Genomic DNA, 15,444 nt, shown 5'->3' with positions numbered 1-15,444 from the left:
CATACTTTTTAAGTAATGTTTGCTTTAATTTGAATAAGCTAAATAGACATATGTCTCAACTAAATCATCATGACTTGAGGTTTCAAGTGATTTAGTCAAAATCATGAGGCAGCAAACCCTAATCAATCTGATTTCTGTCACATCTTCCTTTAACTATACGATATCACATCCTCCCATTAGCCAGATAGTACAACTGAGGAGATCTTTACAAGCTCAAAATTAGGCATTTGCCTGATCAGATCCCATCTAGGCAGTGACTTCTCCCAGTGAAATCTTAGTGCAGATGTAGAAAAATGTTAAAATTAGTCTACCTAGACCAGAGCTCAGCAAAGACATAAGGCACATGTCCTTGTTCTTGTGAAAGTGCTATCACATCTTTAATGACTATTGTCAAGACCTCTCATCCACAAGACTGAAAAATACCCTGAAAGTGAAAAAGTGATTTACCAAGTGGCACTACAGAGTAAATTGTTTCACATTTGTTAAGTTGTGAGAACACAAAAATGATACCTCGCTCAAACAGATGGAAGGGACGGTGGTATCAGCAACTTCATTTTTAAATATGAGATGTGACAACTATTGGTGTATGATATCAAAGAAAAAAATAAAGGTAGCCTCATGAAAATATGACCACCATAAAATCAGCAAAACTGTAAAGTAATAATAACCATCATTTTTTTTAACTTTTATTTGCATTTATTTTATACAGAATTTACTCTTGGGCCATAAGTTTTTGTTTCTTCAGTTTCTTCTGGGATATCTTTTTCTTCTGTGCAACCTCCTCTTCTGGTTTAGGAACAATCTGCTCTTTTTCAGTAAGGATCATCTCAATGTGGCAGGGAGAGCTCCCATGTGGGTTAATCCTACCATGAGCCCTAGAAGTTCTACGCCACATCTTGAGGGCTTTGTTCACCTGGATGTGCTCAATGACGAGAGAATCTACATCTAAACCCTGAAGTTCATCATTACTCTCTGCATTTTTAAGCATGTGCAGTAAAAATTCAGCACTCTTTTTGGGCCACTGAGCCTGTGTCCAGCCCCACTGTTTGGCCTGGGCACACCTCCCAACTCCACCATTATAGCCACAGAATGGCATACATTGCTTCTGAAAAGTGACATCTTCCAGATTCTTGGTGGCTTTTTGGATATGCATACTCTTGATGGCATGGACAGTTTCACATGTGTTCCTAAAAGTGAATGTGAAGACTTGAACCTCTTTTTTTTATTATTATTTTTTTAATGTTTATTTATTTTTGAGAGTGAGAAAGAGAGAGGTGGGGGAGGGGTAGAAAGGGAGCCGGAGACATAGAATCCAAAGCAGGCTCCAGGCTCTGAGCTGTCAGCACAGAGCCCGACGCGGGGCTCAAACCCACGAACTGTGAGATCATGACCTGAGCCAAAGTCGGATGCTTAACTGATTGATCCACCCAGGCGCCCCTTGAGCCTCTTGATTTGCATGATTTCATAGGGTTTTCTGGGTCAAGTGAAAAGCGAACCATTTTCAGAGATCATCTCAGGCCACTTAGGGGAAGAGCAATAACCACCATTTTTGAGCACTCCAAATACATTGTCATAGTAAATCTTCACAGTATGATCCCCATTTTATAGATCAGAAAACTGAGATTCAGAGAGACTAAATAACTTATGAAAATTATATTTAGGAATTGGCAGAGCCAGAATCAACTATCACATCCAAAGCCCATACTCCTTCCAGAATATCATTCTGCACCTCAAATAATAAACCCTCCTTAGCAAGGGAATCGATTTTGAAAATACAGTATAGCTATCTCTTACACAGTAAGTTTTTAGCTCTCAAAATTTAATGAAGTTTTTCCTCACACTTCATCTCAATTATGTAAGAATATTTAAAAGCAAAACATGTAACCCATTAAGTATGTATATTGAATATACTGTACTAGAATGAAATGATGGTTCCCAAAGTGGAGGGTGGATTCACTCACAGTATCCTGTAGGGGGGAGCTTCAATTTATTCATGGGGCCTCATGGATGATGGTGGTAGAGAGGGGGTGATTCAGTCCCCTACCCTAAACTACAATATACACTATCAATATCAGAGTAAAGGAGTCATCAAACTGCTGGAGGTTTGAATGACAGATGTCTTGGAAAAGTAGATATCTTAAGACAAAAGTGAAATTAAGTTTTAAAAATATCTCTAAATTTTTAAACAGTTACTCAAAAAGATCTGTTGGCTAAAAATCTGAAATGATAGTTATAATACTATAATTCTTCTCTCTCAGCTAAATTTTCAATAGTAATCTTTACGTGGGCAAATACAGAGTCCACCAAATACTTCCAAGTTCAATGTCAAGACTAGGACTAAGAATTAGTCTTGTCTTTAAATCCAATCTATTAATACTTGCACTCGATTCCCTCCAGCAACAAGAGCAACTTTATCATAAAGTCATAATTCCTGATGTATGTGGAAAGGTGATACTGTTGAAGTACCATCAATAAAGAAGATGTTTCATAGTGGTTGTGATTAATTTGTGCTGATCTTGGTACCACCTTGCTCTTGTAACCAACATTTACATTTGCAAGATGGTAGAATTTGAGAGATGGCTTACTGGTATAATCTGTAACAATGGCAGAGGAAGAGGCTAACTGGGCTCTATAAAGACTAAATCAACAGAGACCACATAAACTAGATATAAATTTGTAAAAAAAAAAAAAAAGTTGTATTAAGTGTATAAGGCTAAAAAGCATGTTATCTTGATCCTAGTTGGAGGGCAATAGCCAAATAATCTGTGATTTCTTTTTTGTTTATATTAAACAGTAGAATCCACATGAATATTTTTTCAGAGAAGACATCTAGTTTCATATGGTTGGGATGACTGCAGGTAAGAGGTGACTATTATGCCAATGGTTACAGTAATGAAAAATAAATTAAACGATTTAGCTTTTTAAATTTTAAAAAAAAAATTTTTTAACGTTTATTTATTTTTGAGACAGAGAGAGACAGAGCATGAACGGGGGAGGGTCAGAGAGAGGGAGACACAGAATCTGAAACAGGCTCCAGGCTCTGAGCTGTCAGCACAGAGCCCGATGCGGGGCTCGAACCCACGGACCGCGAGATCATGACCTGAGCCAAAGTCGGCCGCTTAATCGACTAAGCCACCCAGGCGCCCCCGATTTAGCTTTTTAAAAATGCTTTTGAGGGGGGCACCTGGGTGGCTCAGTTAAGCACTGGACTTCAGCTCAGGTCATGATCTCATGTTTGGTGAGATTGAGCCCCAAGTCCATCTGTGTGCTGACAGCTTGGATCCTGCTTGGGATTCTCTCTCTCCCTCTATCTCTGCCCTTTCCCCCATACTCTCTCTCCTTTTCTCAAAAATAAATAAACATTAAAAAATACTTTTTTATGGTTAAAATAAAGAACATGAAATTCTAACAACCAACCATCCCACAAGACTTTTACTGCCAGTATTGCTTGAATTCAATCCTAGGGGAGGTGGTAGCTAGGGCTCTCCAAGTGGGTCTGAGAACAAGGCCCCTGGACAGCCCTGAAACATGTATACTGAAGATAGAACCCTGATGCTGTCTCAAAGCTTTAGCTTTTGCTCACTTCCTCCCACAAACAATAGTTTTAATGTAAAAGCCAAACCACAGTGAATTCTTTGTTGTTTCTAGATAAAGAAACCCAACACATGATAATATGATCATCTTATAAGGTCATCTTTAATATTAAAATCTAAGCAAATGACTCTTCAATCCTCTATAAGAAACAAAAGGGTTCTATAAAAGAAAGACAGTGTAACAAATAAAGATGCCCCTAATGTTTGGCAAGGTTTGATTCCTCCTCTACTGGAATAATTGAAGCAGAAGCTGGCTAAAAACTGAAGTACGGTAGAGGGGGTTTCCTCATTAGGAAGGTGGGACTTCTGATGGTATGTATTCCAGGTAGGAGAAGGCAGAGAAAACATTCCAGAAAATCTAATCACACTATGAACGTGACATGTCTTATACCTCTTAGATCTCTAATAAATGTTTTTAAAATTCCTTCATTTAAAATGTTAACATGGTGCTTATAAAAGCATTATCATAAAGAAGGGGACTGAAGAAAAGGAATGGGAAGAAAAACGGTCCCCAAACTCTTGAGAAAGACTTGATTTGATCAATTAACAGCCTTCCTCATCGTCATCCCCATGGTCCACTCTTGTCATTCGCTAGACAAATAATTTTAGTTGTCTCTTTTGTGCTCAGCAATGTTAGACAGTAAGAAACTCACAGGGCATCAGTGACAACGCTTCATTCGTTGGCACAGTGGGCTCCAACGAGGCTCAACAAACCTGAGCTAGGAAGTTCCCTAGGGCTTCCCGGAGGAGGCGCTGCCTCCCAGTTGGAGTTTGAGAGCAAAGACAACATCAAGCTTTGGGGGTTGCTCCGGCACTGACAGCAAAGCTCCCTGCGATACCAGGCATACACGCCCCCTACAGAACAGGGTAACGGGCAAAATGTGTTGTCGACCTCTGGAGAAAACTGAGTCGCGCTTACCATTTGTCGAGAGGAGAGAGTGGAAAGGATGGAGTGAGGAAAAGAAGCAAAGCTCCCCTCTTCAATAAGGCGTGCACTGCAGCCCCCGTTGCCAGATCCATCCCAGGAAGGAGCATTCCAAATGCCCGAATCCGCGGAAGAGGGAGAGGCCAGGGCCGGGATGGCCGAGAGAACTTGCCGCGCATTGACGGCCAGGCAAACAGGACCGGGTTGGTGACACTTGGGTCTGTCCGCCACCCAGCCAGGTCTCCAGAGTCCTCACGACCGTCCTTTTAAGACTCGCCAGGGCTGTGGCCTAACTAGAACGCAGTAAACTTGCTCTTGGTTTCCCAGAGATCCCAGGCTGGGGCTTCCAGGCCGCCCGGCCGGGACTTGTTTCGCGTCGCGAGCTCTCCTAAGCGCTTGCAAGTGGGGCGCCGCGGAGGAGGGCGGGGAGGAGAGTCCCCACCGCGCCCTCCGCTGCCCCCACCCCTGCAGCAGGCACCTTCTACCGATGGGTTTTCTCCCTAATTAATTCAAATTCTCTTCTTCCCTCCCTTCAGACAGGGGGAGCTGGAGTCCCACAGGCCGAGCCCTCCTGGCTTGCGCAAAGGTGGAAGGGCGGGGGCGACTGCCGACCCCAGAGCGCTGTGGATGGGCCGCTGACCTGTGGGGTGAAGGGAGGTGCGGGCCTGGAGTTCCCGCCTTCTTTCTTCCCCTCCCAAATTACGAGGCAAGAAGGAACTCTAACCCTCGGTCCAGGCAGAACCGCCCAGTGCTGGGCTAGGGGCGCACCAGCTAGTTGGGGCGGAGCGGCCTGCCAGGCCTCGGAACCACCCCAGGGTCTAGGACTTCGGTCTTCCTGGAGCCGAATCCCGCTCGGCCCAGCGCTTCTCCGTGTTTGTTGTTTGGTGTTTGTTTGTTTGTTTGTTTCCTTTTCTCTGCGCTTCCCAACCTTCTTTGCCCCAGGGTTCAGTTTTTTCCTTTCCTCAAGTCGAACATCCTTCCTAGGTAGAGAAGACTTTTTCCTCCTCTGTTTCCATAGCTTACACTTGGGCTGCTGAGTGACCTTGGAGAAGTCACAGCACCTTCTGGGCCTATGTAAAAAGAGGGGAGGATGTTCTGTAGGACTGTTTTTTCAGAAGATACTTCCGAAATTCAGCCCGGGAGGACTCAGACCAGGGAACGAAGGCGTTTCCTCCTCCTCCCCACCTTGCCACTGACAGGACAAAGCTGTGCCCATCAGCACAATGTCATCTGGAAAAGAAGGTCTTTGAGTACGAGCTTTATATTAAAATGGGGGAGGGGATTAATTCTTATTTTGAGAAATTCTGATGTAAGACACCCCCTCGGGAAATAAAAATAAGATGACAATGCTTTCTTAGGACTTTATGGCTGATTTTGCAGCATTTATTTTCAAATTTTATTCTGTGCAACTGCCCTCCTTGGCTGATCTTGCTCCTGGCAAGCAAAGAATGACCTGTACATTTCTAAGAAGGCAAGGGGAGGGGGTGGTGATAAGAGAGAAGTTGGCGCTAGGTATAACTCTGCCAACTGTTGGGGCAAAGCAAAGGGATGGTGGTCTTTCACACATGTTTAAGATCTGGTTACCTTTAATTCCCCCCGGAGCCCATGTCGTCCGCTAATGGGCGTCTGTCAGCAGAGGGCTCCTGTTTCTCCACTTGCTGCAGAGAGTGGAAACAAAGGGGCAAACAGCAAAGTGGACTGCTCAGCCAGAAAGAAATAGCCAGGCCTCTAGAGCTGGCAATGAGGGCTTCTCCTCAGGCTCAAGGCATGGTAGGACTTAAGACCAGGAGGAGACTCCACCTTTTAAAAGCCCCTTCTCACCAGCCACTTTTCCTTCCAGGTAGACAGGAGCTGGAATAGGTTCTACCACCCTTCTTAGAAAAACCCACTTTTCACACCAAAAACCGAGCTTTTCAAAACCAAGCCAAATACTGCTGGTGTTTGGAACAGAGTTGTTTCTTTGTCCGGAAGCCATTAAAAAATACCAAGCAAACTTCTTACATCTCCCTAGCTCCTTACAGTTTATAAAATATTTTTCACTGGCAACAGTTCACCTAATCCTGTAAGCCAACGCATCAGGTAGACTCCTCATTCTCACGGTAGAGGTAAGGAAATGGAGAGACTCAAAGAAACCAAGCAGCTTGTTCAAGGTCACAGTCACAAAATGCCTAATCCCTGCTTGAAACCCCCCTCTGCAAGGCCTCTCTCATTTCCATTCCTTCCTGTTATCCCCCCGCCCCCCCATGATTAGGGCCTGGGCACCCAGAGAATGTTCTTACAACCCCTCCCCACCCCAGAAAGGAGAATATTAACTAATTCAGGATGCAGTTTGCCACCATCACAGACACAGGTGGAGTCCAATGGGCACATGGCTTTGGAACGGGCTTTCAGATCACATTTTCTTCTGGACCGTTCTTCAAGGAACCCACATTAAACACCCCCCTCCCTTCAGCCATTGGCCATTCATGTTTTCCTCACTGCCAAGGCTCTTCCTATAAACCATGTAAAATAAATAACCTCAAATATAACTCTTAATTGCTTCCAAGTCGATGTTTCCTCATCACTAAACTTTATTGCTTCCCAATCTTTAAGATAAACTTCCCTCGGGACTCTGTCCCTTTCAGGAGACAGGCTGAGAGAAGCAGCTTCTCCGAGATTCTACCTGGATGTCCCAGACCCGGAAGATGAACAAGGGTGTCAGGGTGCTCCGAGGCTGCGAGGCAAGGAGAAGCCTCCGAGGGCTGGGGTTGGACTCTGGGAGACAAAACGGGTAAGTTTTCCATCTGCTCGTCGCCCCCTACAGGCCGCATCCGCCATCGCAGCGCGAGCCCATCCTAGCCCGTGCAAGTATTTTCCTCTAGCTAGGTTCATACTTCCCTGGACCTCCGGATTCACCCTCCATTCCCGGAGGGACTGCGTGCGAGGGCTCCACTCAGGGACTCTGCTCTGGATAAGTTCTAAGGACTACAGGCCTCGAAACTGGATTGACATTCTGGAAATGAGTGCTGGAGGAATGGAAACCAGTTTAAATTCGTTTAGCCGAAAGCTAAAATTCTCTCCCATAAAAAAATCAACCCCCTTCCTTTTTCCTTTTTTATTACAAATAAACCTGCCTAAGTGGAATAAAAAGTGGATATCAGTCGTGTTGCCTTTAAATCTCAATGTAAAGGGGGATTTCAGTGCCTTTCGTCGCTGGTGCCAGCGTTCAAACCAAATGTGAGTTTCAACCCTCCCCCCACCAAATGCTTACGTTCATTATATATATTTGCATTTTCCCTTCTGCTCTAAACCTTCGTGGTTTAACAAGCTTAAACCAAAAAGAGCTTTCCAAAGGGGTACAGCCAGGTCTATCTCCCAGACATCTGCCAGCACTTTAAACAGCTGCTGGGCCAGCTTGGGGTCTGGACCTGAGAGTTTCCTATTCTCCAAGAAATAAAGGAAGGGGTCCATCTCCAGGCTCTAGTTCAAGGTTGAGAAGTAGCTAGAAGGAAAGTTTCCGGCGGATCTTTGCTCCTCTTCTCCCTGCCGCCTAATGCATCGCTGGAAAAAGCCCTGCGGATCTCAAGCGTCGGCTTGTGGCGGAGTGTCAAGCTGCGGGCTCAGGCTCGGCCGGTATTGCTGCTATGCGTGGAAATATGAGCGAGTAATTTTATAAGTAACAAAGGATCAGGGATGGAATGAGGCCTCTGTTATCCAATGTCATTTAGAAGCCTTGGATCAGCAGCTTCTTGAGGCTAAAAGTGAATTCAAGAAGCCCAGCCTTTCCCTTTTCCCAGGGGTGTCAGCTAAAATTAGAAATAACCTCTATGTGTTTGCACAAATCATGTACCATTTGCTGTTTGTGTAAAAACCGATTAGCCAGACACAACTGTGAAACAACTTGTTACTTTTATAGCTGCAACACACAAACAAATTTAGATCCGTTTAGTTTTCCTTGTAAAAGGAGATTAGAGGGGACCCGCCCGGAGACTGTGTGGTCCATAATCTCTTCTCCGTGAAGGTTACTGTTGCTTCTTTCGGCCGCAGTTGATTATCAGGTTCTTGTTTATCAGGTTAAACTATCTCACCCCCGGCAGCTTGTTTTATTTTAGGACCCTGATCCAGGAGGAATGTTTACTCAGGACACAATAATGTTTACTGTTTACCAGGAAAACAGATTCGGTATTTTCCAGGACACGTCTTTCAAAGCGACTCCGTAGCCCACGCCTATAGTAGAGAAATAAGGCTCGGATCTGAAGCCGGGAGACATCTCCACGACGAAGAGGCGAGGTGGACGCCACCGACAGGGACTGGCTGTGTTTTGCAAGCAGGACGCGCATAGGGCCGAGCTGACAGCACTGCTACCCGTTCCAGTTTTAAAAAGCGATTTCGCATAAGTAATTGTAACAGCTAAATTAATTACAAAATAATTAGAATTGATGCCGTTTGAGGATATGTTGGTGGTGATGGGAAACGGCTTCCCGCTCTAGATGTTTTCTTTCTACCTTAGTACTTTTAAGGTTACGACAGCTGAAATGCACATTAAAAATAATATAGGAGGACATCTCCCCATTCCTGCCCTATGATCTCTCATTTCACACTAACCTAGCCTTAGTTTATTTAAAAAAAAAACAAGACTTTTAAAAAAGGGGGGAGGAGGAAGGAATGATGTGCACCTATTTTTAAAAGGGTGTTAAGGCCACTATTCCTTGGCCTTTGGAACACTGCGGGTTGGAGGGAGAGGAGGCATGCACAGAAATCCTTCAGAAATCAAAATTATGTTCTGGATTTATTACTGCCATACAAAAGAGGTATATTATTTAAAAATATTATGAAAGAATAGGACAACTATGTATTATTGATCAGGTTAATATAGATAATACAATTCCACTGCAAAAACTAAACTGCCATAACATACATTTAAACAAAAAACTGGAGTTTATTTACCACTTCCACTAGGGGAATGAAAATAAATACTTTCAAAAATTTAAGACTTAAATGCTAAAATGGGGGGATGTTTGTAATTTATGTTTTTTGAAAGAATAATTGAAATAACCAAGGACTCTCATTATGGAAGACAGAAGTCTGGTATTAAAAAAAAAAAGATTGTGCTGTTGTTTAGACCTAGGTTATTTTTTTTTTTTTAACGGCAGCTTATTTTTGTCTATAGAAATATCTGGTCATTCAGACTTAATGGGTTACTATGAACAAGATCCTCACCCACATTCCATGTAAAAACTAAAAGAAAAATATTAATACGATTTAAATTAGGCATATTCTTTCCCTTCTCCAATTAAAATTTTCCCACACTCAAATTACGCATAGCTAAGTTTGAAAGGGTCATTACTTGAAACTCCTCAAATTTTTGGGAAAGATAAAATGTAAATACAATTTTAAAATATTGTCGTTTACCTCAGACCTCTAAATAAAACACTAGGGTAAGCATTTTAAAAATTTATTTACAAAGTTGTGTACAACACGATGGAATAACATTTAGAATACCATATATATTCATTCATATATAAACAGACTTTTATAATAGAATGACACTTTTCGCCTTTTGAAAATTTTTTTTATATTTAAAATCTCCCAACGTCTCTATACATTTTCTTCTCACATAAAACTGCGGAGAGTGAACCTTCAAAAAAAATGAAAGTTCAGAGCTCTAAATCTACTGAATTTTTTTTCTTAAAAAAATAAGAACCCCAAAAGGAAAGTCAATAATTTTTATACAAATATGTACAAAGAATTTCCCTCCCACCCCCACGGTACTGAGAGCAGGAGCCGTCGGGGTACATTTTCGGAAAATTCGGTTTTTCGGTTTTACCTGTACAGAAAGCTATTCCCGGCGGGCGTGCGGTGTGAGTTTGCTCCGCCAGCCTAGGTGTGCGCAAGGGGGTGGAGGCCGCCGAAGGTCGGTGTTGAGGGGTCGGGGGGAGGAAATGGAAGAGAGGCAGAGTCCGGGATTGGGCAGGGGGGCCGGGCCCGGGGCGGGGCGCGCAGACTAGAAGTGCAGCCACCGCCCCGGGCAGCCGCCCGGCCCTCGGTCCCAGCCACCGGCACGTCCCTATTGAGCGGGCCATTTGGCTTGCGCTGCAGCGGCGGCAGCAGCCGCGGCCGAGGCTGCTGGCTGCAGGAACTGTCCAGAGAGCGGCACGCTCAGGATGGGTGCGATGGTGGCCGTCGTCCGGCTCAGCGACAGCGGCTGGTGCGTGGCCATGAGCGCCGCGGACTGCACGGTCCCGGGCGGCCTCAGGAAGGACTGTGCTGCGCTGCCGCCCCCACCGCCCCCAGTGCCCCCAGTTACCCCGGCGCCCCCAGCGCCCGCCGCCGAGCCCCCGGGCGCCGCCGGGCCCCCGCCAATGATGTTTTCGATGCTGAACGACGGCCGCGCGCTCGGCTCGGACTTGATCAGTGACGCCGTGGTGCCCGCAGCGCCCGCCGTGCCCGCGGCTGCCGCCGCAGCGCCCAGGCTGTTGAGCTGCAGCTGCAGGCCCGGGCCGAGCTGCGAGCCGAAGGCAGCCGCTTTGCGGCCCAGCTCGCCCGAGGGCAGCAGCGGCACGGCAGGCGGCAGCACGGGTGCCACTGGCGGCAACGCGTATGGGTACTGGAGCGCCGCGGCCGCGGCCGCTGCCGCCGCAGCAGCCGGGTGAGAGTAGGCGCCAGCCGCGGCCGCGGGGTGCAGGCCGTAGGGGCGGCCGTAGGGCCCCGCGGCTCCTGCTGCCGCCGCCAGGCTATAAGCGCCGAAGCTCTGCATCATGAGCGCCGTCTGCTCGCGCAGGTGCTCCTGCTGGTGGCGCTTGAAGCGTTTCCGGCGCCGCAGGAAGCTGCCGTTGTCGAACATGTCCTCGGACTGCGGGTCCAGGGTCCAGTAGTTGCCCTTGCCCGGGTTGCCCGGCTCGCGGGGGATCTTGACAAAGCAGTCGTTGAGCGAGAGGTTGTGGCGGATACTGTTCTGCCAAGCGGGGAACTTCTCCCGGTAGTAAGGGAAGCGGTTGCTAATGAACTCGCAGATGCCGCTCAGGGTCAGCTTCTTCTGCGGACTCTGCAGGATAGCCATAGTGATGAGCGCGATGTACGAGTAGGGCGGCTTCACCAGGCTGTTCTTGGGCTTGCTGGGGGCCAGGCCTCCCGCCGCACCGCTGCCCGAGCCGGGCCCGCCGCCGCTCCCGCCGCCCTCCTCGCTGCCAACGCCGCCCTTGCAGCCGTCAGCTTCGGAAGCGCCCGCCTCGCCCCCTGGCCCAGCCCCGGTTCCAGTCGCCTCTTTGGGCAATGCCAGGGGCTGCTGGTGCGGAGGCTGAGGCTGCCCGTGGTGGGGTACCGCTGGCGTCACCTCGTCCGCCTCGTCCAGGCGCAGCTCCGGCGGCCCCACGGGGCTATCGCAGCCCGCGTCGCTGTCCTTCTCCTCGAGCCCGTCGTCGCCCTCGCCCACCACATCGATGTCCACGTCCTCGGCCGTCAGCACCGTCTGGCCGGACATGTCGCTGGCGCTGCCGCCGCCGGAGAGGGTCATCCCTCCTCGGGGTTGGTGGCGGCGGCGGGGAAGGAGCGGCGGGCGATGGGAGTCGTCAGGGGCTGCCGCCGAGCTCAGGGGAAGGGGGCTTGGGTGCTCCGGAAAGATGGGAGAGGGGAGGGGGACGTAGGTGGTTCGGGGCCCTCCCGGCTTGGCTCACACTTAGCAGCCCGGCATCGCGCGGCGCGGGCGCTGCCGTCCGCCCCCCGCGGCCGCGCTCTTCAAACTCCTGCTGTCCCTGGCTCTCGGTACTAGGTGCTCGATGCCGCTCCGGGCCACGGCGGCTTCTCCACGCCGCGCCCCCTCACTTCGCCCGCCTTCCTCGGCCTCTGGCCCGGGCGTGGAGAGCAAGAGCGGCGCAGGCGGGCGCGGGACGCCGGGCGCCCAACAGCTCGGGAGGGCGCGGACAGGGGCAACAGGGGGAGGGGGGTGTCAGGGACGCCGAGCCCCCGTAGTCGAAAGTCCCGTTTTAAGGACTGGCCTGATAGATTACTTTCTACTTAAAGATCCAGCGGGAGGCGGGGCCACGTGACCGCGCGTGACGTCAGGGCCGCGGTGGAGCCGGCCAAACTCAAGTTGGTTCAGGGAATTGTCAACAAAGGGACGAGGGACGCGCAACTCAGCGCCGCACGGTGCGCCAGCATCCCGAGGGCTCCGAGGGTGTCCTGGCCCACTCTGGACCCCAGCCTAGGCTGGAGCCTTGCTCAGGGGTCGAGGGAGCCTGTGGGTGTGAGTGCTGGAGGGTGGTTGTGAGGGCGTGGGCCTGGGAGCGTCCGCGGGACCCTGCGGCTCTCGCTGCCCTGCCCTCCCTGCCCCCTCTCCCTTCCCCCTTCCCCACTTTGCCAACACTCCTTAGGCTGGGACTGGGCAACACCGAACGAGATTCTCATCCCCCCCCCCTTTTTTTTTAAAGGAAAAAGTTAGTAGCCTCCGTTTTGTTTTTGGGGTTTGATTCTTTTTAGCTCTTGAGTAAGGGCTGCGCATCCGGCTCCGTGTTGCTAATTAGACTTCAGATCCCCTCCTGTCTCGGTGCTCTTTCGGCGGAGACAATTACTGAGGTGACGCGTTCCCTTTCCCCTCAAAGCCAAACCACCTGGGTCCTGCCTTTGCTTTCCCCGCTAGATGTGAGCGTGCTTTCATATATATATATATATATATATATATATATATATATATATATATATATATATATAAATTTTTTCCCCGCGCGGCCACAACAGCATCAGCTGGGGTTCCCGAAGGTCAGAAAATAGTTATTGATTAATCTATTAGAATAGTTGCCGAGAGAAATAAAAACGACGTAAAATAACAGCGAACCTATAAATAAAGAGGCTGTAACTAGCAGCTGGGAGTTGTTAAACGACTTAGCAAGTGAAAAAGTCGGAAATGAGGCGCTGGGGAAGGAGCCGGGACTGGCAGCGGCCTGGGTAAGTCGAGTGGAGCGAAGTAGAGGATTCCGGGCCTCCAGTTTGGGCGCCGTGCTCGGACTAGGACGCCGGGAGCTGGCGGTGTGACTTTACCGGGCGGCGGGGCCCAGCCTCTTGGGAATGGGGGGCGGCCTCGAGCATGCGGGTGGGCTAGGCTCTCAGTTGCTGCTAACTCACGTGGATTCTTTCCTCTTAAGGCTTAGGTAAATCCTCCAAGATTTGACTTCCCGCGGAAACCGGTAGCAGAGCGGGTGGAGGAGGCGAGGATGCGGCTGGTACACGCCGAGTTTCCTTGGCAAGGAAAATCGATGGTAGGAAAGGCTGTGGGGATTTAACTGGGGTTGAGGGTGGAGGCTCGCAAAACCACCACCGGTGCGTGGCATTGCCAGCGCGTGCGCTTGGACCTCGCACCTCGGGATAGTGCTCCTGACCTGCTGAGTCCGCGATGCGCCACCTCTCCTTCCGAAGTTTTAGGCCGCCACACAGCGAGCTGCAAGAGCGGGCCGGCTGTGGCGGGCTCCTTGAAACCCAAGTCCTGTCTGTCCGCTAAGTCCTGGGAGGAGAATTTTGGCCTCACCAGAGGAAGGAGCACAAGGGGAGCGAGCGGTCCGAGAGGAAATAGTTGGTGAAATATTTACAGAAGACGCTGGGAAACCGATTTAATTCCTGGTGGACAGTGGTGCTTCTGATTCCCTCAGTCTGTGTCTCTCACCTACGACGCTCTCAATCCTTGGCCTAGAAAAAAAATCCGTAAACTTACTTCATTATAGGCAGTGAGACACATAGATTGCCTTTCATCTCCATTAGATAATTTCCTGGCTATAACACTAGTCCATTGGATCTCCATTTCGCAGGACGTTCCTGGTTTGTACTGGGGATTGGGGGGGGGGGGGGCAGTTACTCCATCCAGAGACAGCCGCGGAACTCCAAAGTTTTTTTTGTGTTTAAATGATCCTCCCGATTCCCCTTTGTACCTGACCCTAAAATGTATCTCTGAGTTGATTTCCGCAGCTGCACCTCTTTGTGGCCCCGCAGGTGCGAACCGTTTACAATGCCATCTAGACAGCCTTCCGTGAAACCGACGGGAGTGGCGCGAGCTGGCTGCCCCCTTCACCAGGCTGCAACTGTCCGAGCAACGCAATAATTACAAAAGGAAGGTCGGAAGGACAAAAAAGAAAAAAGAAAAATCCGAAATCTGAAATTCAGAAATTACTTTTACATAGCTTCAGTTGTCCAGCTTCAATGCCAGGCGTCGGCCCCAAGCCCCATTACAGCCCAAGAAGCTGGGCTCTCGTGGACGCGTGCCGTGTGTGTGTGTGTGTGTGTGTGTGTGTGTGTGTGTGTGTGTGTGTTTGAGAGAGAGCGCGTGAGCATGGGAGTGGGAGTGTAGCGGCTCCGGGGGCTGCCCTCGGCAGCCTTCTTAAAGTAGCCTCCAAATGAGCCTAATTTCGATTCTGCTGTCCGCCAGGGCTGGCTCTCAGGACTCCTCGGCGCGGTTGGTCGCTGCCTCACCCTCCCTCGGCCAAGACCTGGCCTGATCCGTCCATTCCCTGGTGTCTCATTGGAACCTCCCTGGAGGAAGGGGTGGGGGGTGAACAACTCCCAGCCGCCAGTTCCATTTGTTGCGCTTTTTTCATTCGACACAATAAAAGTCAAATTAATTGATTCATACCATTAATTACGGCGCGTAGCGTGAAAAGCAACGCTTCCCCTCGGTTAGAGATCTATTGTGCTAATCTCTTGTTCAATCAGTGTTACCATCTGATGCCGGGTTTGGCCCTTACAGAAACTTTTCGACTCGATTAGCTAAATGATGAGACATGCAGGACCTACTGGCTGCGGCCCCGACGTCCGTCGCCTGTGCCGGCCCAACCGCTTAATATCGATTTCCAGCCAAGGCAGCGGATTTTCCCGCGACCACCCTGGACTGGGGAACCCGCCACGGGTTTCCCCCTTCCGGGCTGACTGTAGCACCAGCGCAACCTCCCGGGGCCGGAAGGAGGCAAA

At 49.2% G+C, this 15,444-nt stretch overlaps 2 protein-coding genes and 1 long non-coding RNA gene across 3 annotated transcripts; all 3 read right to left on the bottom strand.

Moving 5' to 3' along the window:
• Window positions 1–712: 712 nt before the first annotated feature.
• Window positions 713–1,499, bottom strand: LOC122227339 (60S ribosomal protein L17-like). The gene is made up of 2 exons (XM_042951751.1): window positions 1,436–1,499; window positions 713–1,206 (listed from the first exon to the last, which is right to left on the bottom strand). The coding sequence occupies exons 1-2, from the start codon at window positions 1,497–1,499 to the stop codon at window positions 713–715; spliced, it is 558 nt and encodes a 185-aa protein (XP_042807685.1).
• Window positions 1,500–10,551: 9,052 nt separating this feature from the next.
• FOXD3 (forkhead box D3) lies at window positions 10,552–12,010 on the bottom strand. Its single transcript, XM_042952933.1, has one exon. The coding sequence runs from the start codon at window positions 12,008–12,010 to the stop codon at window positions 10,565–10,567; it is 1,446 nt and encodes a 481-aa protein (XP_042808867.1). The 3' UTR covers window positions 10,552–10,564.
• Window positions 12,011–13,328: 1,318 nt separating this feature from the next.
• Window positions 13,329–14,539, bottom strand: LOC122227372. Its single transcript, XR_006205993.1, has 2 exons — window positions 14,412–14,539; window positions 13,329–14,172 (listed from the first exon to the last, which is right to left on the bottom strand). It is a non-coding gene; the product is annotated as an uncharacterized LOC122227372 (long non-coding RNA).
• Window positions 14,540–15,444: the final 905 nt, after the last annotated feature.

Source organism: Panthera leo, chromosome C1, assembly GCF_018350215.1.
Source record: "Panthera leo isolate Ple1 chromosome C1, P.leo_Ple1_pat1.1, whole genome shotgun sequence".
Taxonomy (NCBI): domain Eukaryota; kingdom Metazoa; phylum Chordata; class Mammalia; order Carnivora; family Felidae; genus Panthera; species Panthera leo.
This window is presented reverse-complemented; position numbering and strand designations above follow the sequence as displayed.